The sequence below is a fragment of the Octopus bimaculoides genome, chromosome 30 (genome assembly GCF_046866305.1).
Source record: "Octopus bimaculoides isolate indiv1 chromosome 30, ASM4686630v1, whole genome shotgun sequence".
In the NCBI taxonomy this organism is placed as follows: Eukaryota; Metazoa; Mollusca; class Cephalopoda; order Octopoda; family Octopodidae; genus Octopus; species Octopus bimaculoides.
In genome coordinates this window covers 11,596,962-11,624,461 of record NC_142957.1, presented here as the reverse complement: position 1 = coordinate 11,624,461, position 27,500 = coordinate 11,596,962, and the positions used below count along the sequence as shown (strand labels likewise).

The 27,500-nt window shown below is 44.3% G+C and overlaps 1 protein-coding gene and 1 long non-coding RNA gene across 5 annotated transcripts in view; one reads left to right on the top strand and one right to left on the bottom strand.

The window, feature by feature from the left end:
• LOC149130204 (uncharacterized) overlaps positions 1–27,500 on the top strand; it is a 300,717-nt gene that overhangs the window by 235,670 nt on the left and 37,547 nt on the right. The window lies entirely within an intron of this gene.
• LOC106879920 (Na(+)/citrate cotransporter) overlaps positions 1–27,500 on the bottom strand; it is a 40,500-nt gene that overhangs the window by 7,511 nt on the left and 5,489 nt on the right. Inside the window, exons 1-14 of one of the 3 annotated variants that reach the window (XM_089345786.1) lie at positions 24,154–24,311; positions 11,673–11,832; positions 10,546–10,695; positions 9,250–9,365; positions 8,428–8,558; positions 6,677–6,923; positions 5,610–5,762; positions 4,854–4,982; positions 3,906–4,004; positions 3,321–3,425; positions 2,250–2,335; positions 1,557–1,672; positions 477–638; positions 1–91 (exon numbers count right to left, since the gene is read on the bottom strand). The exon at positions 1–91 is cut by the window's left edge and continues 47 nt beyond it. In XM_089345786.1, the coding sequence (XP_089201912.1) occupies positions 1–91; positions 477–638; positions 1,557–1,672; positions 2,250–2,335; positions 3,321–3,425; positions 3,906–4,004; positions 4,854–4,982; positions 5,610–5,762; positions 6,677–6,923; positions 8,428–8,558; positions 9,250–9,365; positions 10,546–10,695; positions 11,673–11,780 (1,693 nt within the window). In that variant the 5' untranslated portion in view covers positions 11,781–11,832; positions 24,154–24,311. Of the gene's footprint in view, positions 92–476; positions 639–1,556; positions 1,673–2,249; positions 2,336–3,320; positions 3,426–3,905; positions 4,005–4,853; positions 4,983–5,609; positions 5,763–6,676; positions 6,924–8,427; positions 8,559–9,249; positions 9,366–10,545; positions 10,696–11,672; positions 11,833–15,314; positions 15,700–24,153; positions 24,312–27,500 lie in introns of those variants that run through there. The other 2 variants (XM_089345788.1, XM_089345787.1) reach the window with 2 other exon arrangements.

The following is a 27,500-nucleotide window of genomic DNA, read 5'->3' as shown; positions in this document are numbered from 1 at the left end:
GCGGTGTTGCCACAGGTAACATAAATGCATATGAGCATGCCAAGGTCGCTGTGAACATCAGGTAGAGTGGATTCATTCTAATTGAGATAGCCTGCATTGGAAGGAAATCACCATAAATTATTGTTCGTTAAATAAAGATTAGGTAAAATGGTAGAGAGGGTATTCTTACGAAATCTTTTGGAATATCATCCTTGAGTTGGTTTTAAGCTGCATCCAGTAAATGGGTCCGAGGTTGGTTGGCTGGTTTGACAAAGATCTGATAGATCGAAGGACTGCATTGTCCTCCGGTGTCTGGTTTGGTATGGCTTCTACAGCTGGATGCCCTTCCTAATATCAACCCCTTTATAGCGGTGGGGTGGGGGGTGGGGCAATACAATCAACAAGTGTACTTAAATGGAATAGTCCAGCATGGCCACTGTCCAAATGATTGCAACTTTGTTGTAGAAGAATAAAATCAAAATGGCTCGTTAACTTACCAATTCTGCCATAATTGGCATCAAGATGGTGGCTGTGGCTGTGTTGCTGGTTATTTCTGTCAACATAGCAACGATGAAGCCCAGGATCAAAGCCATCACCCATGGGGTTATCGATGAAAGGCCCATGAGGTTATCACTGATTACAGCAGATAATCCAGATTCCTGTTGAAACCAAAGATTAATGGGAAAATAAATGAATGGCACAAATATAATTGGGAGTTTGTGAAGAAGTTTGGAGATAATGAGGTATATTAATCCAAAATAGAGATGAACACTCGTGTTCCATGTGACAGAGTTGATAATTGTTAAGAGATTCCTAAACATGAAACCAATGGTAGCCTTAATACACAAATAAAGGATCTTCATCCACCATTGCAGTATTGAGCACTCATTCTCATTGTTCAATATTTATATATGTATATATATATGTGTGCCTGTCCATGTGTGTGAGTGTGTGTGTGTTTGAAGATACATGGCTCAGTGGTCAGTGCATTGGGCTTACAATCACGAAGTTGTGATTTCAATTCCCAGACCAGGCTGTGTGTTGTGTTCTTAAGCAAGACACTTTATTTTCCATTTTGCTTCAGTTTACTCCACTCTAGAAATGTGTTGCAACGTCACTGGGGCCAAGCTGTATCGACCCCTTTGCCTTTCCCTTGGACAACATTGCTGCCCAACCATGTCATCTTGGGTCCAATCTCATCGTAAACCCTTCAGGCAAGTATCTTCAACTGTAGCTATGGGGCTACCCAAAGCATTAGGATTGGAATTTGTAGAGGGAAATTGTGAGAAGCCCATCATGTATATGTTTTGGTGTGTGTGTGTGTGTGTTTGTATGTGTTTGCTGTACCATAACCTAGACATTATATATATATATATATATATATATATATATATATGGCCCCCTCCCTGCCCCAGCTTACTGGCTCTGGTCAAACCATCCAACCCATGCCAACATGGACAACAGATGTTAATGGATGGTGATGATAGATGAGGCTAAACACCAAAACTGAATCAAAGATATCAATTAAAATTAACTTGCCTCTAATTCTACCTCAGTTCAGTTTAATTTCAACTTACCTTCGAAACAGCTGCTATGGCGAATCCACCCCCCAGTAGTAAGATGATGCCCCAGTTCAATCTAGTCTCCACGATCTTCCATGTGAGTATGGTGGGCCAACCTCCAGCGCCATGCCCTGTTAAATAAACAGTAGAGAACATGTTTATGATTAAATACAGTTTATGATTTTGTTCTTATTCTTTTACTGGTTTCAGTCATTTGACTGTGGCCATGCTGGAGCACTGCCTTTAGTCGAGCAAATCGACCCCAGGACTTATTCTTTGTAAGCCTAGTACTTATTCTATCGGTCTCTCTTTTGCCAAACTGCTAAGTTACAGGGACGTAAACACACCAGCGTTGGTTGTCAAGCAAACACAGACACACACAAACACAGACACACAAACACACTATATACATATACATATATATATATGACAGGCTTCTTTCAGTTTCCATCTACCAAATCCACTCACAAGGCTTTGGTCGGCCTGAGGCTATAGTAGAAGACTCTTGCCCAAGGTGCCACACAGTAGGACTGAACCCGGAACCATGTGGTTGGTAAGCAAGCTACTTACCACACTGACAATGAAAATTATATATATATATATATATATATATATATATATATACATATATAAAATTCCTAGGCAATGAACTATACACCTTGTTGTACAGTTTTATATAGACACAGAAAGGACCAAAAACAACCCTACCTTTCCAGGAGAATCTGGGAACTTTGGCCGGCAAAATAAACAGCAAGATAGAAATAAACATGGCCGCTGTTGTATCCGTGATATACCTGTAGAATGGAAAGGATTAACCCTTTAACGTTCAGATAATTCTGTCAAATCTACCATATTTTAGCGTGTATAAGGAACCCATTTTTGTCAAAAATTAGGTTTAAAAATATGGGAGTTTCTTACACAAGGATAGTATTATAATCCCTTACAAAGCCATTTTTTCCAAATTCTAAACTCCAAAGATTAGTGGGGTTCCTTATGCATGTTAAAATATGGTAATTCTCGTTTATCCACATAGTTTTGAATTAATCATGGATTATCTCATAGCTTTGAGGTTTCAGTGATGGGATTGTTTATTTTTAGAATGACATTGTAGGGTAGGTGTGAGAGGCTGGATCTGGCCAGTTTTTAATTCAGAACTTTTAAAAACAAGACATTTGTACTACAGAGAGAGAGAGAGAGGTGGTTTCAACTAGGTTGGCATCAAAAAAGGTTAAGAATTGTTTCTCTATTATATATTTTAACCCTTTTGTTACCATATTTCTGTTGAGATGCTCTGTGTTTCTTTCAATTAATTTTAAATATAACAAAGAATTTAGTAAAACAACTTAGTTATCATTAAGCTAGAGTTAGGAACATGAATTGTGACTAAGGTTTGGTGGAAGATTTTAATTCAAAACTTATGAAAACAAGACATTTGTACTACAGAGCCAGAGGTGGTTTCAACCAGGTTGGTATCAAAAGGGTTAATAGTATAAAGGGAAGTCTTACTTGTCCTCAAACAAGTTCTTTCATCCTTATTTTAGCTCTCTCTTTCCAGCCTTGCCTATCACTACTTTGATAATATAAAAGTAAGCCTTGCTTGTCCTCAAACAAGTTCTTACAGTCTTATGTTAGGTCAGCCCTTCGAGCCTCGCCCATCACAACTTTAGTAAAATCAAAGTAAGCCTTACTTGCCTTCAGACACATTCTTCCACCCCTACGTTTACTCTGCCCTTCCAGCCGTGCCACTCACTACTTCAATTATATAAAAGTAAGCCTTACTTGTCTTTAAACAAGTTCTTCCACCCTCCAGCCTCCTGCAGGTCACGTGTTATCCAGAGAAGAGTGAGAACTAGGAAACAAACACCAGTGAGGATCTCGGCGAATCTGGAAAAGATTTAAAAGGGATTCCGGGGTGAAAAAAGAAGAGGGTTTGGTTTATGACTAGGGCTGTGGTGGTGGTGGAGTTGGTTGCAGTAGTGGTAGTGGTATGTGTGTGTGTGTGTGTGTGTGTGTGTGTGTGTAGTAGTAGTAGTAGTAGTAGTAGGAGCAGGAGCAGGAGTAGTGATGTGGTGGTGGTGGTGGTGGTGGTGGTGTTGTGTATGTGCTTGTGTAATAGTAGTAGTAGAGGTGGCAGCAGTAGTAGTAGTGGTGATGGTGGTAGTGGGTGTGGTGTGCGTGTGTAGATGTAGTAGAAGTAGTAGTAGCAGCAGCAGTAGCAGCAGTAGTAGTATGAGTGTGTGTGTGCGTATGAGTGTATGTGTGTGTATGAGTGTATGTGTGCGTTTGAGTGTATGTGTCTTTGGTCTGCAGGCGGTTGATTCCCCACCCCCCCACCCCCGTCCCTCCTTTCATGACTATACATACGAGATGTTCCCTAAAGCCCTCAGCTCTGCCTGAATCAGTCTCCTAACCCTCCTGTTATTTCCTGTCCCGTTCTTGTTGCAACACCACAATTTCGGATTCCTGCAAATGGAAACAAAGAATTTTAACCATTCTGAGATATTTTGTGCTTAAAACACACACACACACACACACACACACACACACACACACACACACACACACACACACACACACACACACACACACACACACACACACACACACACACACACACACACACACACACACACACACACACACACTGTGGTGGTGAAATCCTGACACCCCTGTGAGAAAGCAAGTGAACTGTCCTAGAACGTATAAGGGCGCATGTGCACTGTCAGTGAAGGACGGTGTGGTGTGCGCAGGCGCTTTGTGAAGACAGTCATAGATTTGATTGCGGCCATGCTGGAGCACCGCCTTTAGTCAAATAAATCAACCCTGGGACTTATTCGTTGTAAGCCTAGTACATCTTCTATCAGTCTCTTTTGGTGAACAGTTAAGTTACGGGTGACGTAAACACACCAACATCGGTTGTCAAACATAGACACGCAAATACATACATACATACATACACACATACACATATATTCACGATGGGCTTCTTTCAGTTTCCATCTTTCAAATCCACTCACAAGGCTTTGATTGGCCTGAGGCTATAGTAGCAGACACGTACTTGCCCAAGGTGCCACATGGTGGGACTGAACTCGGAACCATGTAGTGACGAAGCAGGCTCTCTCACCACTCAGCCATATATATATATATATATATATATATATATATATATATATATATATATATATATATATATATATATAAATCGTCCAACCCGTGCTAGCATGGAAAGCGGACGTTAAACGATGATGATGATGATGATGATGATGATGATGTGTGTGTGTGTGTTAGTGTGTGCGTAAAACAATTACTTACCATTGACGTAACTCAAAGACAACAAGCCAAAACCATATGAAGATGAGGTTGATGAAAGACAGTGGAATCCCAAACATCATCCAGTTAGCAAAGGTTACTGCTGGGGGTAGGCCAACCTCACTGAAAAACCTGTTGTGGAGAGACAAACACAAACCGTATTTTAACGTGTATAAGGAACCCTTACCCTCACTGTATTCCATGCCACTCCAAAATTGTAGTTCTTCTCTTATATCACTCTTGCTGCAATGGCGACAGCATGAAATTCTTTCATCTTCTTACTCTGATACAATATTTGAGAGAAATTATATTAATGTAACTTGTCTGTTGAAAATCCAAATTTATTGAAACTGAAGATAGCCCTGCATTTAAATTGATGTAACGCTTGCATTGTTCAATTAAATGGAGCTGCTTGAAACAGTTGTACTGCATTACTACTTGATATCCAGTTACTTATTTTGATTTAATTCACCCTACTTTGAGCTGTGCAGATAATGCTGGACTTACCTGGTGTTTCAACTTAAGTACCTAATTCAATTGAATCTTAATTATTTCATATATATATATATATATATGATGGGGTCAGCAATAACCATATATATATAAATATATATATATATATATATATATATATATAATAGTGGGGATGCTGTATGCTGGTTAGATTATTAACTTAATGTGAAGGTAGAGACAAACAGACAAACTGAAGCACAGACAAACAGACAGGCATATACGAAGGGTATCAATATAAATACTTACAAATCCGACTGTCCTTTCAACACCAAATTTGGTCCCGTTCCTGTTAGGGTACCCATGCCTCCAACATTGGCTGAATATGCGATAGATAGACAGACAGCTTTACACAGTCTAATGTGGGTTTGTTCATCTTTGGCGGCCATAATGGACTGGAGCCTGTTGTAGAAGTTGCACATATTACATCATGTGAATATGAATGGATGGGAACAATAACAGTACAGTTATATATATATATATATATATATATATATATATATATATATATATATATATATATATCTTTTTCTCTCTCTTATTCTTTTACCTCCTCTTCTCCCACTATTCTATCCTAAATCTTTTTCACTCTCTCTCCCTCAAATATATATATATATATATATATATATATATATATATATATATATATATATATACGACGGGCTTCTTTCAGTTTCCTTCTACCAAATCCACTCACAAGGCTTTGGTTGGCCTGAGGCTATAGTAGAAGACACTTGCCCAAGGTGCCACGCAGTGGGACTGAACCTAGAACCATGTGGCTGGTAAGCAAGCTACTTACCACACAGCCACCCCTGTGCGTAGTACATATATCATCATCATCATCATTGTTTAACGTCTGTTTTCCAAGCTGGCATGGGTTGGACGGTTTGACTGAGGACTGGCAAACCAGGAGGCTGCACCAGGCTCCAATGTGATCTGGCAATGTTTCTACAGCTGGATGCCCTTCCTAACGCCAACCACTTCAAGAGTGTAGTGGTTGCTTTTTACGTGCCACCGGCACGGGAGCCAGTGGGTGGACCTGGCATCGATCACGTTTGGATGGTGCATTTACATACCACCGGCACACACACACACACACACAAGCTTCTTTCAGTTTCCGTCTACCGAATCCACTCGCAAGGCTTTGGTCGGCCCGAGGCTATAGCAGAAAACACTTTGCCCAAGGTACCACACAGTGTGGACTGAACACAGAACCATGCAGTTGGGAAGCAAGCTTCTTACCACATGGCCATGCCTGTGCCTATAAATATAAAGAAATAAAGAAAGAAACCAATATAAAGATCCCTAATGCTAACCCTTTCTCAGTAATATCAAAATTTGTTTTGTTTGTCTCAGCAGGTGTTGTTGGTGTTGTTGTTGTTGTTGTTGCCACTTTTGTTGTTGTTGTTGTTGGTGGTGGTGGTGCTTTTGTTGTTGTTGTTGTTGCTGCTGTCGTTACATGTGTGGAATTTTCTATCGCTTCTGTTTTTTCCGGAGTCTTCGTCGTATCTTGATCCACCTTCTTGTAAGTTTCCATCTTGAGGCTTTCATCGTTTTCCTTGACTGAACAAAGGTTGGCAGCAGACATGCGGGGAGAGGAAATTTGGAAATAATTGAAACAGTATTAACAGCATAAATAATAATAATAATAATAATAATCATCATCATCATCATCATCATCGTTTAACGTCCGCTCTCCATGCTAGCATAGGTTGAACGATTTGACTGAGGACTGGTGAACCAGTTGGCTGCACCAGGCTCCAATCTGATCTGGCAGAGTTTCTACAGCTGGATGCCCTTCCTAACACCAACCACAGGTACAACAGAAACAGGAAGTAAGAGTGAGAGAAAGTTGTGGTGGAAGAGTACAGCAGGGTTCACCACCATCCCCCTGCTGGAGCCTCGTGGAGCTTTAGGTGTTTTCGCTCAATAAACACTCACAATGCCCGGTCTGGGAATCGAAACCACGATCCTACGACCGCGAGTCCGCTGCCCTAACCACTGGGCCATTGCGCCTCCACCGCTAATAATATATCTGTCAAAGAATTTGACAAACTAAGTAAATATAAGGACCTGGAAATTGACCTACAAAAGATGTGGTATCTTAAAACGAGAACTGTTCCTGTTATTGTAGGTGCCCCAGGTATGATAAAAAGGGGATGTCAGAGACATCTAGATTAGATCCCGGGGGGGGGGGGGGGAACCATGTCTCAGGTAGATAGGTAGATAGATAGATAGATAGATAGATAGATAAATTGATAGAGAGACAGACAGATAGATAGATAGATAGATAGATAAGATAAATAGACAGATAGATAGATAGATAGATAGATAGATAGACAGATGGATAGATAGATAGATAGATAGATAGATACATTTCTTTTATTAGCCACACGTCACAAGTTTGTGATCTGTGTAGCTGACTATGTGAAATTGTGGACACCCTATGCTATCTCTATCTACTCTCCTACACAGTATTCTATCTAGATACGATCTCGACGACCCGATGCGGTTTGTCCATGTCCACGTTGGCGCATTCGGGTAATCGAGTCGGTACCTGTCAGACAGTTGAAAGCGTCTGAGCAGGTCTTTGAGGCATTTGCATCCCCGTCTATTCCTATCTCTGCCCACATAGTCTAGATGCGTGTCCAAGGTAGCATTCCAATCCCCCACTAAAAGCAAAGGACGAGACGTTCCTAGGAATACTTCTAGACGTCGAAAGAAATCCGGCCTACCTGTTAAAGGTGGTGCATATACTGATATGAGTCGAAAAGCACACCCATCGCTGCCATCGACATCCAGAACAACCAATCTACCCTCCGGGTCTATGAATACTGTCTTTACTTCGAGATCCAGACTCTTGCGAAAGAGTAGATTTATTCAGAGACAGATAGACAGAGATAGATAAAGACAAGTAGATTGATAGACAGGGAGACAGATAAACAGGGAGAGAGAGTTTGACAGACACACAGACAGAGAGACACAGACCGACAAACAAACAAGCAAACGGCCGAATTAACACACAAACAAACAAACAGACAGACAGACAAGGAGGTTACGTACTCACCTGTGTCGTCATCTGCGATCCGCAGCTGCTTCAGAATGGCGTCGGCAATGGGTATCATCATGGCTGCCGTTGCGGTGTTACTTATCCACATGGATAGGAACCATGTAGTGAACATTAAACCGAGGAGCAACCTAGGATGTATGAATAAGACAAATCTCTGAGTGGTGGTCATTATGTCTGTTAAGAATAGCAGTGATATTTCTCTCAAAAATATATTCTGATGTTTTAAGATGAAGGACACATTTGATAGTGTAGTCCAAGATACACTGCTTGTAAAAGTGACCGGGAATGGTCATGGCTAGAATGTCCTAGATATAGTGTGCTTGAATAACAGACTGGATGGTCATAACTGGAACGTCTATGATCATAGGTCTGCTGGATCAGGACTGACCTGGGGCTAAACAACAGCAGCAAGGAAGGATACATCAGATGATGTAGTCCAAGATACACAGTGCCTGAATAAAAGGCAGGATGGCCACAGCTGGAACATCTTTGATCATAAGTCTACTGGATCAGGACTGACCTAGGGCTAAACAACAAGGAAGGACACATTAGATAATGTAGTCCTAGATACATTATGTCTGAATAAAAGACAGGATGGTCACAGCTGGAATACATATATATGACGGGCTTCTTTCAGTTTCCGTCTACCAAATCCACTCACAAGGCCTTAGTCGAGCCGAGGCTATAGTAGAAGACACTTGCCCAAGGTGCCACGCAGTGGGACTGAACCCAGAACCATGTGGTTGGTAAGCAAGCTTAGCACAGGGTCCCATCTATCATAAATCTGGCACTAATTACAGGTGTTAAATGGCGGCTTACCTCTTCGGTTCCGTACCAAATATAAGAAGCGTCCGTAAAGCGATTCTTTTGTGTAGGTTCCAAGTTTCGATTGCTAAAGCGACAACCAGGCCACCAACGAATAACATGGACGTGTCCTAACGAGATAAATCGGAATTAAATGAGACGAGAAGAAAATGAATATTTGGGAAGCAAGAAAGCAGCATCGTATGCGTAGGAAGGATGGTGGTGGTGGTGGAAGTGGTGGTGGTGGTGGAGATGATGGTGATAATGGTGGTTGTGGCCATGGTGATGGTGTGTATGTGGAGGCGCAATGGCCCAGTGGTTAGGGCAGCAGACTCGCGGTCATAGGATCGCGGTTTCGATTCCCAGACCGGGCGTTGTGAGTGTTTATTGAGCGGAAAACACCTAAAGCTCCACGAGGCTCCGGCAGGGGATGGTGGCAAACCCTGCTGTAGTCTTCCACCACAACTTTCTCTCACTCTTACTTCCTGTTTCTGCTTTGTGCCTGTAATTCAAAGGGGGTCAGCCTTGTCACACTCTGTGTCACGCTGAATATCCCTGAGAACTACGTTAAGGGTACACGTGTCTGTGGAGTGCTCAGCCACTTGCACGTTTGTTAATTCCACGAGCAGGCTGTTCCGTTGATCGGATCAACTGGAACCCTCGTCGTCGTAAGCGACGGAGTGCCAACAACGATGGTGTGTAGTAATGATGGTGGTAGTAGTATTAGTGATGATAGTGGTGGTGGTGGTGGTGGTGGTGGTGGAGGTAGTGGTGATGGTGGAGCTGGTGGTTGTAGTAGTAGCAATGTTGGTAGCAGTGGTGGTGGTGGTGGTGGTGGTGGTGGTGGTGGTGGAGGTAGTGGTGATGGTGGAGCTGGTGGTTGTAGTAGTAGCAATGTTGGTAGCAGTGGTGGTGGTGGTGGCAGCGATGGTAGAGATTGTTATGGTGGTAGCAGTGGTTGGTGTTCGTGGTAGTGGTAGTAGTGGTGATGGTGGTGGTGATTGTTGTTGTGGTGGTGGTGGTGGTGGTGGTTGTGGCCATGGTGATGGTGTGTGGCATTGGTGGTGGCAGCGGTATTAGTGGTGATGGTGGTTATGTTGGTGGTAGCCGTGGTGGTGGTGGTGGAGGTAGTGGTGGTGGAGCAGTGCTTGTGGTAGTAGTAACAGTTGTATAGTTGACAATGATGATGATGATGATGGTGGTGGTGATGTTGAACAAATATAGAAAGAAAGAAAGAAAGAAAGAAAGGAAAAAAGAAAGGAAGATGAGGAAGTAGTAAGGAAAGAAGGAAAAGAAAAAAAAGCCACTCACATTGATGTAATTCTTCGCAACCTGCTTTGCTGGAGAGACCCCTAACATGGGGAACATGACAAGGGGCAGGAGGGAGGTGACGGCTATGGGCAGGGCCTCACTGATCCAGTAAATGGCCATCACCAATATAGCATAGGCGCATTTAGCTTCCTGTCAAAATAATAATAATAATGATAATAATAATGATTTCTTTTATTGGCCACAAGGGCTGAATAATGATAATAGTAGTTTCACATTTTTACATAGGGCCAGCAGTCTTTTGTGTGTGTGTGTGTGTGTATTTGCTTCTCAGCACAGCTTGACAACTGTTTGTTGGTTTGTTTACAGTCTCTGTAGCGTAGCCGTTTGGTAAAATGAGACCAATAGACTATGTAAGATCCTTTGCGAGTCATACAGACTCGTAAGGGCCATTTTCCCAGCTCTCGTGGTGCTCATATTTCCCCTGGATGGGATGCCAGACAGTTGCAGGGTTTTTTATTTTTTTTACTTGTTTCAGTCGTTTGACCACAGCCATGCTGGAGCACTGCTTTTAGTTGAGCAAATCGACCCCAGGACTTATTCTTTGTAAGCCTAGTACTTATTCTATCGGTCTCTTTTGCCGAACCACTAAGTTACGGGGACCTAAACACACCAGCATCAGTTGTCAAGCGATGTTGGGGGTGGGGACAAACACAGACACACAAACACACATATACATATATACAACGGGCTTCTTTCAGTTTCCGTCCACCAAATCCACTCACAAGGCTTTGGTCGGCCCGAGGCTATAGTAGAAGACACTTGCCCAAGGTGCCACGCAGTGGGACTGAACCCGGAACCATGTGGTTCAGCTGAGTGGACTGGTGCAATGTGAAATGAAGTGTTTTGCTCAAGAACACAACACGTCGCCCGGTGCAGGAAACGAAACGACAATCTTAGGATTGTGAGTCCAACAGCCTAACCACTGAGCCATGAGCCTTCACCAACAGAACAAATACCAGACTTTTAAAAAACAAATTGAGTGCTAGTGTCTCACTAAAACTCTTCAAAGGCAGTGCTCCAGCACGGCAGTAGTCCACGGTAAAAGATAGAAATAATTAACAAAAAAAAAACAAGGGCCAGCAGCACCCTCTGTTGTCGAAACTTACCACTGACCTCAGAATGAGGGGTATGGGAAGAAGCAGGAGAGGGGTGAGTACCACAATGAAGATGTTACGGAATACCCAGAGTTCCCTGAGAAAGAACCGGACGCCCATGGTGAATGGTGAACTTTATCCTTGCTGGGATTGAACTCCGGATGCTGGATTACTACAAGAGAGAAAAAGACAAAAAGAAAAAAGAGGATTATTATTATTATTATTATTATTATTATTATTGCCTTTGCACAGCTTCTAACTCTGGAGATGTACTACGGTGGCAGCTGTTCACTGCCAGTGAACTAAGGGAACACCCCTTATTTTTCGAGCACCTTCCGGAGTATTCGAGTGGTTCCAAGCAGTGCTGTTTTCTGCAAGTGCTCCACCCTTATTGCAGCCCCTATTTGTTCCACATACTTCTTGAGATTTTTATTATTATTATTATTATTATTATTATTATTATTATAGATGTCGCACAGTATACAATATCGTGAGGTTGTTGATTGAAAATATTGTGTCTACTGGGGGTTTGTACTGTTTATCAAGTCACAACAAGGACCTCAGATAGACAGTACTTTATGCCATATGAATGCAGTTCCAAGTAATGCCGACTTATGCTTAGCGGTATTTCATCTGCCGTTACGTTCTGAGTTCAAATTCCACCAAGGTTGACTTTGCCTTTCACCCTTTCGGGTGGTGTTCAGAAGGGCATCCGGCTGTAAAAACCATGCCAAAATTGTCCTCTCCTGCACTGGTGCCACATAAAAGCACAGAGTCCACTCTGCAGAATGGTTGGTGTTAGGAAGGGCATCCAACCATAAAACCCTGCCAAAACAGATACAGTAACCTGGGGTAGTCTTCTACCTGGCTGGCTCCTGTCAAACCATCCAACCCATGCCAGCATGGAAAGCAGATGTTAAACGATGACGATGATGATGATGATGATATAATGTTGTTGTTACTATAATTGTTGTCCTTGTAGCTGTTCGTGGTGGTCGTGGATGCACCAAACCCGGAATTCTCTCTCGCCCTGCACCTAGATTCATGTCAAATGACTCCCAAAACCAGTTTCAGCTTGCCATAAATAGAGGAGACGCGATGTCTTTGTCCACCACCACCACCACCACCACTACTACCAACACTGTAACTGTCTCCACCACCACTAACATAACCCCCATCACCACCACAATCGCAACTACAACCAAGACAACTACCACTACAACAACCACCGATACCACCACCACCACAATGACCGCTATCACCACCACCACTACTACAACGACCACCATTACCACCACCACCACCACCACCACTACAGCAACAACCACTATCACTACCACCATCACCACCGCCACCACCACTACCACCACCACTATCACTACTACCACCACCACTATCCTAACCACCACCATCACCACCACCACTACCACCACTATCACTACCACCACCACCGCTATCCTAACCACCACCATCACCACCACCATCACCACCACCACCACCACTATCGCTACCGCCATCGCCATCACCGCAACACCACTGCAGCTACCACCACGACTACAACCACCACCACCACCACAACTACCACCACCACCACCACCACCGCTATCCTAACCACCACCACCATCACCACTGCTACCCTCCCTCCTGCTTCATACCACTTCAGCCATTGATGCTTCAGGTCTGATTAGATCTCTTGACCTTTGAGCTTTGATAAGTAGTGTAGTGGTAGTTGTTGTCGTAATAGTGTTGCGGTTTTAGTTTTAACAGTTTGGTGGCGGGGGGGGGGGGGGGTTTGTAGCATTATCAGTAGCCGAGGCAGCGTCGATAGTGGTGGTAGTATTGGTAATAGCAGCAGTGGTGGTGGCCATGGTGTATAGGTGTGGAAACACAAAGTACTAGTGATGATTGCATTTTCGTTGGTGATGGTCATGGTGGTACTTTCAGAGGTGGCAACGTTAGTAGTGGTAGTGATGGAGATTGATGTAGCATGGTTTAGTATAATGGCATAGATTTAACTGTTATTTCTTGCAGGACAGGTCATGAGTCCACTTAAAGACATATTAGCCGAAGTTTGTTTTTTTATATAGATATTTGTCTTTGTTTCAATTATTTTTTAACACGTTTTGTTTGTTTATAAAAGTTAAATGGATTTTCTTATCTGAAAGTAAAGCCGTACTTTGACACTTGACTGGGTGAATATCAATATGTATGTGTGTGTGTATACACAGGAATGGCTGTGTGGTAAGAAGCTTGCTTCCCAACCACATGGTTCTCGGTTCAGTCCCACTGCATGGCACCTTAGGCGAGTGTCTTCTATTATAGCCTTGAGCCAACCAAAACCTTGTTAGAAGATAGGTAGATGGAAACTGAAAGAAGCCCGCCGTATATATATATATATATATATATATATATATATATATATATATATATATATTTATAAACATAATTAAGGGATCAGCAAGCATTTGCTTCACCATATACTGAAGTTCAGAAATAGCAGCTAAAAAAGCTGAGACTCCAACAGATTGGAGTCTCAGCTTTTTTAGCTGCTATTTCTGAACTTCGGTATATGGTGAAGCAAATGCTTGCTGATCCCTTAATTATGTTTATAAATGTATGGGAACTTTTAAATAAGTTCTCCACCGATAATGGTGCTTTCATACCGAAGGGCTGGGTAAAAATTATTAATTGTTGATTTATTAATAAATTAATAAATTGATAAACCTTTACCCTTTTAATTTGTAATAATTATATATATATGTATATATGTGTGTGTGTGTGTGTGTGTGTGTGTGTGTGTGTGTGTGTGCGTGTGTGTGTGTGTGTGTGAAGGCACATGGCTCAGTGGTTAGAGCGTCAAGCTTACGATCGTGAGGTTGTGAGTTCGAATCCCGGACCAGGCTGTGTGTTGTGTTCTTGAGCAAGACACTTTATTTTATGTTGCTCCAGTCCACTCAGTGGTTACTGTTGTTGTTTTGATGTTGGTCATAATTTAACATGATGTATTCATATGAGCCACCAGCTCATCTCTGATCAATTATTGATTTTGGGGTTGAAGCAGTATGCAATAGCTCAACCAAGATTGTAACTCTATGAAGAATTGGTTAAACATTAGCTGCACGTTGAGACTGTTATCACCTGCTAAACTTGATTAGCTATGCATAAATGGCCGTGTAATATTCAGGAAGTTGTTATGTCACAACGTACATTAACAACAAAAAATTGTAAATCTGTTTGAGCTTTGATAAGTAGTGTAGTGGTAGTTGTTGTCGTAATGGTGTTGCGGTTCTAGTTTTAACAGTTTTTTGGGTCTTGCTTACAGTTGTAAGTCAAATATCTATTTATTTTACACACACACATGTACAAACACATACACACACAGATACACACATACACATACAAACACTTACACACACACACACACACACACACATACATGTACAGACACTCATACTCACACACATGAATGCTTGCTACAGCAAATAACAACACCCACGCAGGAATAGATACATACGTACTTACAAACATGCAAACATATACACATATATACATACATAGAGAAAGACACACAAACACACACACACACACAAACAACACACATGGACAAATGATTGAAACAGTAAAAAGTAAAAGGTTTAGTAGTAAAAGGTTTACCGCTAGGTAAATGATCAGACATCACGACCGACCCACAGTTGTTTCACATGATCAGTCTCTTGCGCAACTATCGCATGATTCAATCTTCTTCTTGAACCTTAGAAAAAGAGCTGCTTTTGACACCTACATCCTTTGCAGAGCATTGAGAGTGGCTGACACATTCATATTTTTTATGTGACACCAGCACGTCAACTCGGTGGGTGGTGGTGCATGGCCGTTCTTAGTTGGTTTTCACCCAGCCTGGTCCTAAGAAGGAGAGGCGAGGACATCCTTTCCGGTCGGAGTGCTTGGCGTAGGCGAGGAAGAGGAGGAGGATACCGATCGGTCGATGGTGACAGCACGAACAGGCGGGCAGGCGGCTGTCGGCGGGCGAACGAGCGAATCTGACGCGGAACGACGGCGTCAGCGAGGGCGAGGGGCTCGTTACGAGGCGGCGGGCGGGTGGTCGGCGGAAGAATCGTGGACGCGCCGGCCGTGTAGAATCAATCGAGCGGCGGGTTAAGCGGGTCCGACCGTCAGCAGAAAGGAGAGGCGAGGACATCCCTTCCGGTCGGAGTGCTTGGCGTAGGCGAGGAAGATACCGATCGGTCGATGGTGACAGCACGAACAGGCGGGCAGGCGGCTGTCGGCGGGCGAACGAGCGAGCGAATCTGACGCGGCGCGGGGCGCGGAACGACGGCGTCAGCGAGGGCGAGGGGCTCGTTACGAGGCGGCGGGCGGGTGGTCGGCGGAAGAATCGTGGACGCGCCGGCCGTGTAGAATCAATCGAGCGGCGGGTTAAGCGGGTCCGACCGTCAGCAGAAAGGAGAGGCGAGGATATCCCTTCCGGTCGGAGTGCTTGGCGTAGGCGAGGAAGATACCGATCGGTCGATGGTGACAGCACGAACAGGCGGGCAGGCGGCTGTCGGCGGGCGAACGAGCGAATCTGACGCGGCGCGGGGCGCGGAACGACGGCGTCAGCGAGGGCGAGGGGCTCGTTACGAGGCGGCGGGCGGGTGGTCGGCGGAAGAATCGTGGACGCGCCGGCCGTGTAGAATCAATCGAGCGGCGGGTTAAGCGGGTCCGACCGTCAGCAGAAAGGAGAGGCGAGGATATCCCTTCCGGTCGGAGTGCTTGGCGTAGGCGAGGAAGAGGAGGTTACCGATCGGTCGATGGTGACAGCACGAACAGGCGGGCAGGCGGCTGTCGGCGGGCGAACGAGCGAATCTGACGCGGCGCGGGGCGCGGAACGACGGCGTCAGCGAGGGCGAGGGGCTCGTTACGAGGCGGCGGGCGGGTGGTCGGCGGAAGAATCGTGGACGCGCCGGCCGTGTAGAATCAATCGAGCGGCGGGTTAAGCGGGTCCGACCGTCAGTAGAAAGGAGAGGCGAGGATATCCCTTCCGGTCGGAGTGCTTGGCGTAGGCGAGGAAGAGGAGGAGGAGGATACCGATCGGTCGATGGTGACAGCACGAACAGGCGGGCAGGCGGCTGTCGGCGGGCGAACGAGCGAATCTGACGCGGCGCGGGGCGCGGAACGACGGCGTCAGCGAGGGCGAGGGGCTCGTTACGAGGCGGCGGGCGGGTGGTCGGCGGAAGAATCGTGGACGCGCCGGCCGTGTAGAATCAATCGAGCGGCGGGTTAAGCGGGTCCGACCGTCAGTAGAAAGGAGAGGCGAGGATATCCCTTCCGGTCGGAGTGCTTGGCGTAGGCGAGGAAGAGGAGGATACCGATCGGTCGATGGTGACAGCACGAACAGGCGGGCAGGCGGCTGTCGGCGTGGCGAGCGAGCTAATCTGACGCGGCGCGGGGCGCGGAACGACGTCGTCAGCGAAGGCGAGGTAGCTCACTACTAGGCGGGCGGGTGGTCGGCGGAAGAATCGAGGACACGCCGGCCGTGTAAAAGCAATCGTGCGGCGGGTTAGGCGGGTCCGACCGTCGGAATTAATGAGAGGCTAAAACATTCCTTCCAGTCGGCGAACCCATCCGATCAACGACTACCCTACATAGTAGTCTGGACCCCCTTGGGGTATGAGGGTCACCTAGAGGCTGACTATCCCACCGCACCCCGAGCCGCAAACTCGCGAACTCGGGAACTCGGACCCCGAAACGGGTACGCTAGCGGCCGCGTGGTTCGTATCGCAGCCGACACATCGGCCTTTCCATCGAGCCGCGGCGGTTCGGCGGCGGCAGTCCGCCGCCGAGGCGTACGCATTCTCTTTGCTCGCTCCCAATCGCTTCCTTCTCGCTGCTACTTCCGCCGCTGCTGCCGCCGCCACGACTCGCTCGGCCTGCTTCTTCTTTCTCGTCCGCCTAGGCCGCCGTGTAACACACACAGACACGCACACTCTCGGCCGACAGCGCTTTCGATCGCCAACTCACGGGTACGCTACCGGCTGCGTGGCTCGTAAGGCAGCCGATACGTAGGCCTTTCCATTGCACCGGCGGTTCGGCTGCGGCCGTCCGCCGCCGAGGCGTCCGCATTCTCTTTGCTCGCTCACAATCGCTTCCTTCACGCTGCCGCCACGACTCGCTCGGCCTGCTGCTTCGGCTTCTTCATCTTCTTCCTTCTCGTCCGCCTTGGCGGCCCGTATCGCAGCCGACACGTCGGCCTTTCCATCTCGCCGGTGGCAGTCCGCCGCCGAAGCGTCCGCATTCTTTTTGCTCGCTCCCAATCGCTTCCTTCTCGTCCGCCTAGTCCGCCGGCTAGGCCGCACACACTCCCGGCCGACAGCGCTTTCGATCGCAAACTCACGGGTACGGTACCGGCCGCGTGGCTCGTATCGCAGCCGACACGTCGGCCTTTCCATCGAGCCGGCGGTTCGGCTCCGGCCGTCCGCCGCCGAGGCGTCCGCATTCTCTTTGCTCGCTCACAATCGCTTCCTTCTCGCTCGGCCTGCTTCTTTCTCGTCCGCCTAGGCCGCCTTAGAGTGACACACACAGACACACACACACTCCCGGCCGACAGCGCTTTCGATTGCAAACTCACGGGTACGGTACCGGCCGCGTGGCTCGTATGGCAGCCGACACGTCGTCGGCCTTTTCATAGCGCCGGCGGCCGACCGCATTCTCTTTTCTCGCTCCCAATCGCTGCCTCCACGACTCGCTTCTTCTTTCTCGTCCGCCGCGTGGCACACACAGACACTCCCGTCCGACAGCGCTTTCGATTGAAACCTGAGGTTCGCCGGCGGAAACACGCCGGCAGAGCTGTCTATCCGCTTAGCGAGTACGCGGCGGCGACCGGCACACGGTCTCGCTCGATGCAAACGGTTCACGGTTTGTTGTGTTGGTGCGCGTCTCTTCAGAGTAAAAAGAAAGAAAGAAAGCAATGAGAAAATCCGCCTCTGCTGAAATGCGACGATGGATGACACACGCCCCGACACCGGTCTCGCACCCAGCGGCGACCTAAGGAAATGCACTCCGACGACTCGCTCGCCTCGGCGGCGGCCGTGCGCTCTCGTATCTGCGTTACCTTTCTTCCGTTCGTCTTCGTCGCCTCGATCGCTATTTTTCCTTTACGTCCTTCTTTCGTTTTCGCCGACGACAAACCATTCAGCCGCGCTTCCTCTCTCGGTCTCGGTGTCGCTCTCCATCGGTCCTCCCGCCTCGAAAGGGCGCATCGTGTCGTTCGCGAGAAGAGACTCAATAGATCGCAGTGTGGTATCTGCACTACTAAGCACGTTACTCCGAACGGCAGCGGCAAGTCAAGGGATGATCCCTTTCACCGTTTCTCTCGTCGTCTCGCAATAAAAGAAAGGGAAAGGATACGCGGCGGCTGCAGAAGCAGCCACGGAGACGAGGAGATTGCCGCCTCGAAAGGGCGGATCGTGTCGTTCGCGAGAAGAGACTCAATAGATCGCAGTGTGGTAGCTGCTCTACTAAGCACGTCACTCCGAACGGCAAGTCGAGTCGTATGCAAGCGATCCTTTTCGTCTCGATCTCTTCGAACAAGTCGTAGGGGAGCGGGACGTCGGCGACGACTTCGCGAGCGGCCGGACGTAAAGACCGACCGCTTTTCCACCGCCGCAAACGTCCCGAAATGGCAATTCCGCCGGCGACGCTGCCGCTCGCCGCGCGTGAACGCGACGGGCGGACGGCGAACGCCGAGCTAAGGCATGCGCCTTGAGGTTGAAACGCTTTTGGAAAACAACTCGGGTCCGGCTACGGTTCCGGCTTAGAGGCGTTCAGCCGTTATCGCTCAGAGGCAGCCTGGCACCACCGCTCTATCGAGCGAGCGCGCAAACCGTTGCTCTGATCCCGCGGTTCCTCTCGTACTGGACGGGATAGCCGTAGCCGTAGCCATGAGCTCATAATAGAAGGGCCTCTGGCAAACAGAGTTGACCCTCTTACTATCGAGGAGCCTCACTAAGACAAGGAATGAGAGGAAGGTGAAAGAGAGAGTTAGAGAGAGAGAGACAGACAGACAGACAGACAGACAGACAGACAGACACACAGAGAGAGGTAGAGAGACATTCAGAGTGAGAGTAAGGGGGGCCTGTCCACAGAGAAGAATGGGGAAAAATGGATGCATGCATTAATCTTAGCTATTTTGATTAAACAGACAGTCCACACTGTTGGTATTTGGTAGGGCATCCAGCTGTAAAAACCATGCCAAAACTGACCTCACCTGTGCTGGTGCCACATAAAAAGCACTGAGTCCACTCTGTGGAGTGGTCAGTCAGTGTTAGGATTAGGGTTAGGGCTAGGGTTAGGGTTAGGGTATCCAGCCATTAAAAAAAAAAAAAAAGCCCTGACAAAACAGACACAGTAGCCTAGGGTAGTTTTTCTACCTGACCACCTCCTGTCACCTGTCCTACTCATATACATATATGGAAGACAGCCATTAAATAAACAACAATGACGACGACGACGACGACGATGATGATGATGATGATGATGATGATGATGATGATAATGAGATTGGTATTTTAATTAAATACAAATTCAGTTGCGTAAACCAGATTACTGTTACATGCCCCAAAAATGCTGATTTCGTCTGGACAAAGCAGAGGGATTGCTCCTGTAACGCTATCTTCAATTGTTTTCCCCTTACAACAATATTAAGCAGCTAAAATGAATTACCTGAGCGTTTATTATTCTCCTTAAATTTATGCATAAGATAACAATTTATCTCTTTTTTATCATTATTATTATTATCATCATTATTATTATTATTATTATTATTATTATTATTATTATTATTATTATTATTATTATTATTATTATTACTATTATTACTATTATCATATTGGCCTTGTATCAAAAATTTGAAACTGCTATTATCTATGGTAACCAAAAGTAGAAAGCTTTAGTATTAAAGCTTATAACATGTTCTAGACTCCATTTTCTTTCTGCATGGCCATCTTCCAGTGAGTGGATTTGGTAGACGGAAACTGAAAGAAGCCTGTCGTATATATATATATATATATATATATATATATATATATATATGTATGTATGTGTGTGTTTATGTTTGTGTGTCTGTGTTTGTCCCCCCACCATCGCTTGACAACTTAGCGGTTCGGCAAAAGAGACCGATAGAATACGTACTAGGCATCCAAAGAATAAGTCTTGGGGGGGGGGTCGATTTGCTCGGCTAAAGGCGGTACTCCAGCATGGCCGCAGTCAAATGACCGAAACAAGTAAAAGAGAGAGAGAGAGAGAGAGAGAGAGAGAGAGAGTTGTATAAACTTTTTAGTTTTGCACTCTGCATGTTTCCTGTTTCCTGTTCATCCTGATGAGGGGTTCATTGCCGTGGTGTACTTTAGTGTAATTGAACTGCGGTGGTGAACTCCCGAAATGGCCATAGATGTATTTGAATTGACCTTGTGGAAGTCTATTTGCTCATGGACTCTAACCTGCCATGGTTTTAAAAATTGAACTTTGCACATACTTTTGTAAAAAAAGAAATACTTTTTAAAATATTTTTAGTCAGTTGATATTTTATTTTATCTTTGTAAATTAGGTTTTTGGTAGCATGGCACGCTTTGGAATTCTTATGAATTTTTTAGTTGGTTGTTATTTAACTTTTTGATAGACTGTTCTATATTTGTAATTTATTCACATATATATTTATACCTTCTGTGTTTTTATGTACATGTGTATATTTTTATATATGTTTAAGAACCATGGTAATATTTATATATGATTCAATGTTTGAGGGAATGGTGTTATATATATAAAGTTGTTGACTCAAATTTGATGTTTGTTCTATGACCAATGTTTCATTACACACACACACACACACACACATACACACTCACACAAACACATACATATATATAAATATAAGTCTTTAACGTTTCGGGCCTATGCTCTTCCTAACACCTGTCACTCCGAGAGAGTTATGAATATTATTATTAATTTAATATATATATATATATGTGTGTGTGTGTGTGTATTATGTTTTCTATGTTAAGTTATATTTTTTAAAATTTCGATATTAAGCTGAAGGCTTACTCAATAGATTTAAGAGCATGTATTTATTTACCTTTTCCCTTATAAGATTTATATAAATGGTGCTCCAGCATGGGTATTAGTGAGACAAGTAAAAGATAGAACGGGGGCCACATTTTTCATTAATGTTTTACGTAGTGTTTTTGGTACCGAAAGACTTTCAAACTTCGTATACTTATCTATTTTGTGTTATAGAACAGAAAAATATTTTTGTATTCGAATTTATTTCATGTAAAAAAATTGTCTTATTTCGATAATTTCAACCAATCACTGACAAGTATTCAGTTGTTTACATTTACTCCATTGGCTGATTAAGCCATAGCTTCGTTTTATTTGCTTTTTTCATTTTAAATTTGCTTTTTTCATTTTCTTTTTTTTTGCTTCGTTTTATTTACTTTTTTCTTTTTAAATTTGCTGTTTTAACCTAACCCTAACCCTAACCCTAACCCTATCACCGATAGAATTGTTTCAGAATCGTTTGTTTATGTAGTCGGCACTTAATGTATATCGGCTGAATGGACGTCAGTGATTGGTTGAAATTACAGAAATACGACAACTTTAACATGGAATAACTTAGGGATTTCTTTTTTTTTTAAGAAGACTAAGAGAAAAAGATGTTTTATATGACACATTCTACCAGTGTTCCAAGTTTCAAAGTGTTTCGTTAATGAAAAATGTGGCCCCCGTTTTAAAAAAGATCCTAAAATTTATCTAAATCATTAACACCTTAAATCAGGGGTCGCCAAAGGGTGTCCTAGGGACCTCCTAGGGGTCGGCGAGGGGTAATTTTTTCAGATTAACACCCGCACGATCTTCACTAGGGTGTTAGGGTTAGGGTTTTAGGGTCAAGGTTAGAGTTTTAGGTTTAGAGTTAGGGTTAGTGTTTAGGGTTAGGGTTACGGTTAGGGACGGAATTCTCTAACCCAAACCCTAAAACCCTAACTGTAACCCTAACCCTAAAATCCTAACCCTGACCCTAAAAGATGGTGCCGGTGTTAATCTGAAAAATTATCCGGCGAGGAATTACAAGAGGTTGCTGATAGCCAAGCGGTCGAATGGGGAGGGTCGGCGTGCGAAAGACCAGCTCACCCAGATGAACACGCTTGAAATTTGTAGCGCCGTGAATCGTGGGAAAAGAAAAGTTTTCACTGCAGCTAATGTTTGAGGCCTGATGTCGTAATCTGTATTGTAATCGACGATTGAGAGGTGTGATTGAGGGGATAACGGGCTGTCAAGTGTTTGCTTTTTAGAAACTGCCTGAACCTGGAGGGACGAGGTGATTTGAGACTGAAGCATTCAGTCTGATATCAATGGCTTAATTCGGGATCACCATGCTCATCCGTTGCCAATTCGAACATAGGTCTGCAGGCTCAGCACGGACCTGGAGCTAAAGAGCAACTAGGGTGCACACATTGGATAATGTAGTCTTAGATACACTATGCCTGAATAGATATACTATGTCTGAATAAAAGACAGGATAGCCATAGCTAGAACATATTTGAATATGGGATTTCAGGGGTAAAATCACTAACGTAGCTAGGATGCGGTAGGGGCGGCACTTTGGGTCTTCTGTAGGCAATACGTGTTTTTCTTTTTCGTGGGGTTCGGGTGCGGCGAACGGAGGGGCCGCCCCGGGCGGCACACACTCTAGCTACGCTAGTGTGTAAAACTAACCATGGGCTAAACAATAATAAGGAAAGACACATTATATAATAAAGTCCTAGATACATTATGTTTGAATAAAAGGCAGGATGGTCACAATTGAAACATCTCTGATCATAGGTCTGCTGGATCAGGGCTGACCTGGGGTTAAATAACATGATCAAGGCATCAACGTTTGAGCCTCAGAGCGGTCACCCAAAGTCACTCAATATACATAATAAGCTACACCGTGTAATGACCACTTCACTGTTTAAAAAATGAAGGGCACATTAGAAAATGTAGTCCTAGATACACTATGCCTTTCTAAATAAAAAATACAGGATGCGATGGCCCGAAGCTGGAAACATCTTTGATCCTAAGACTAGAGGATTTGGATTGACCTGGGGCTAAACAAGAAAGAAAGAGGACAAAAAGAAGAAGAAAAAAACGAAAGGAAAAACAAAAAAGAAAAAGGAAGGAAAGAAAGAAAGAAGGGAAAAGGGAAAGAAAAAGAAGTAAAGAAAGAGAAAAGGAAAAATTAAGAAGGAAAGAATGGAAGGAAAAAGGAAGAAAGAAAGAAAGAAAGGAACGAACGAAAAAGTGGGGGAAAAAATGAAGAAAAAACAGACGAAAGTTGTAAACGAAGGAACGAACGATAGAAAGAAAAAAAAGCGAAAATAATTGAATGAGAGAAAGAAATATTTGAATGAAAGAGATACAGAGATAAAGAGATTTAGAATATGGAAACTTTTGAAAAACTTACAACAGTGTAAAGTACGGAGAGAAACAGGCAGACGACGGAAGTTGACAGGTGGACGACTTAGTTAATATGGAATAGGATTATTGACTGTAGTATATTATAGAGACACAGTCATATAGGTCTGTGTGTCGATACTCGAGTGTATGTTACACGTATGTGAATATATATCGTTATAGATATCTATCTATCTCTCTCTCTTTCTCTCTCTCTCTCTCTCTCTCTCTATATATATATATATATATATATCTGTGTGTGTGTGTATAGATGTACTCTTTCACATACATATTGTGTTATATAGAGAGACATACATACGTCTGTCTCTCTCTCTCTCTCTCTCTCGCATATAAACGAGTATGTATTTTTGTATGTATGTACATACGCACGTACGCACATATATATGTATGTGTGTGTGTATACAAGCACACGCATATATATATATATATATATGTGTGTGTGTGTGTGTGTGTGTGTGTGTGTGTGTGTGTGTGTGTGGAGATTGTGATAATTACAAATTAATCATCGTTCCAAATGGGAGATGATTAATTTGCTCTTTTACTCTATTACTTGTTTCGTGATTGGAAGATTGTGGTTTCGATTCATGGGCCTGGCGACACCACCGTTGTGTTCTTGAGCAAAACACTTCATTTCACATTGCCCCAGTCCACTAAGCTGGCAAAAGTGAGTAACCCTGCGATAGACGGGCGTCCCCTCGAGGTGTGTGGGGGGACACTGGGAAAGCAGCCCTTATGAATCAGCATGATTCAAGACAAGTTTACCTTTACTTTCTGTGTGTGTGTGTGTGTGTGTGTGTGTGTGTGTGTGTGTGTGTGTGTGTGTGTGTGTGTATGCATGTGTTGGGGGTGAGAGAGAGAGAGAGAGAGAGAGAGAGATGCGCTCATTTATGTCCAGTGAGTGAATGACCTCTGGTTCAAAACTGAATGTCCTGGGGTTAAAAGAAACACCAACAACTGGTGGTGGTGGTGGTGGTGGTGGTAGTGGTTAAAGTGTTGATGATGGCGGTGGCGGTGGGGTTGGGGGGGGTTCTGCAACCCTGAACTTTTCCACAAAGTACCGTTCTCGTGGCACCTTGGGCAAGCATCTTCTACTATAGCCTCGGGCTGACCAAAGCCTTGTGAGTGGATTTGGTAGACGGAAACTGAAAGAAGCCCGTCATATATATATATATATATATATGTATATGTATGTTTATATATTTGTGTGTCTGTGTTTGTCCCTCCAACATCGCTTGACAACCGATGATGGCGTGTTTACGTTCCCGTAACTTAGCGGTTCGGCAAAAGAGACCGATAGAACAAGTACTACGCTCTTAAAGAATAAGTCCTGGGGTAGATTTACTTGACTAGAAGGTGGTGCTCCAGTATGGTCGCAGTCACTGACTGAAACAAGTAAAAGAGTGAAGAGAGTATGTACATATATGTATGTATATATGCATATATTTATATATTATTTATATTATTATATGATCGAATGCCACACCTCCTTTTCCAAGTCACACGGACGCAAACACACCAACACCGGTTCTCCAGCAGTGGGTAGGGGACAAGCACAAACAAAAAGACACACATATATATATAGATATAAATATGCGTATATATACGACAGGCATTTTTTAAAATTTCCATCTAAAAAAAAAAAAATTTGCTTAAATTGCCACCCAGTGGGGATTGAACCCAGAACCAAACACTTAGCAAGCAAGCTTCTAACCACACAGCCACCAGAGCTGCACTTATGGAAAGAAATATACATGCACCCAGCTTTGTGGACCACTTCTTCGAGTAACAAATAAAAAAAAAATGTCTTAAGTTGGTTTGTTTTGATAAAGGAAATAGCTTCATGATGTTATTCTTTGATGGAAAAACATTTTGTGATTATGAGGTTAGGGTTAAGTTAATTAATTTGTTGTTGTTGGCACTCCGTCGCTTACGACGTCGAGGGTTCCAGTTGATCCAATCAACGGAACAGCCTGCTCATGAAATTAACGTGCAAGTGGCTGAGCACTCCACAGACACGTGTACCCTTACCTTAACGTAGTTCTCGGGGGATATTCAGCGTGACACACAATGTGACAAGGCTGACCCCTTTGAATTACAGGCACAACAGAAACAGGAAGTAAGAGTGAGAGAAAGTTGTGGTGAAAGAGTACAGCAGGGGTTCGCCACCATCCCCTGCCGGAGCCTCGTGGAGCTTTTAGGTGTTTTCGCTCAATTAAACACTCACGACGCCCGGTCTGGGAATCGAAACAGCGATCCTATGACCGCAAGTCCGCTGCCCTAACCACTGGGCCATTGCACCTCCACCAAGTTAATTCATAATCCCAAAGTAAACAAAGAAACAAGTGTGTGTGCGTGTGTGTGTGTGTGTGTGTGTGTGTGTGTGTGTGTGTGTTGAAGGTAGTTCATATATCTGAAAAAAAGACACTCTGAAGTATTAAAGCTGTAATCTACTTTTTAGCAAGTTAAAAGTTATGGCTGGCCATAGACTGACCATTGGTTTTGCACCTATAAAGCACTTTCCATTTGATTTTTATTTTGGTGTTGATGTACCTGACTCAATAGGTCTCCTCAAGCACAACATGTCGCCCTACGATCCAAGGTACTTTGGAATAGGCTGGGGCTGGTTATGAGAAACTGGTGTAGGATACAGCCTTTCACTGTCCAATTTTTCCTGTCTTGGTTTGTGTTTGCCACCTTGGAATCCTCTGTTTTGTGGGTCGATCCACTACTCAGGAAGAGACTATACTAGAGTACGTTCTGCCTTATCTTCGAAACGTCTAGTGAGAATAGAGGCAGCTGACGAAGGATTAATTCCAAGTGGCTATCTGTTTTCCTATGTGTTCGTTCCGTTGTCTGTAGTTCATTGTTCTAACGTCCTGTACCCTGATATGCATCTATATACACATGTAGATGAAAGTATATACATATATATGTGTATACATGCATATATATTCTTTGTATTATATATATATATATATATATATATATATATATGTGCACACACATACATGCACATATATTCTTTTATTCTTTTACTTGTTTCAGTCATTTGACTACAGCCATGCTGGAGCACTGCCTTAAAGGATTTTAGTTGAACAAATCAACCCCGGGACTTTTTTTTTAAGCCTAGTACTTATTCTGTCAGTCTCTTTTGTTGAATCAGTAAGTGACAGGGACATAAACACACCAACACCGGTTGTCAAACTGTAAGGCGGGGACAAGCACAGACACGGGGACACACACACACACACACATATATGCCACAGGTTTCTTTCAGTTTCTATCAACGAAATCCACTCCCAAGGTTTTGGTTGGCCCAAGGACATAGAAGACACT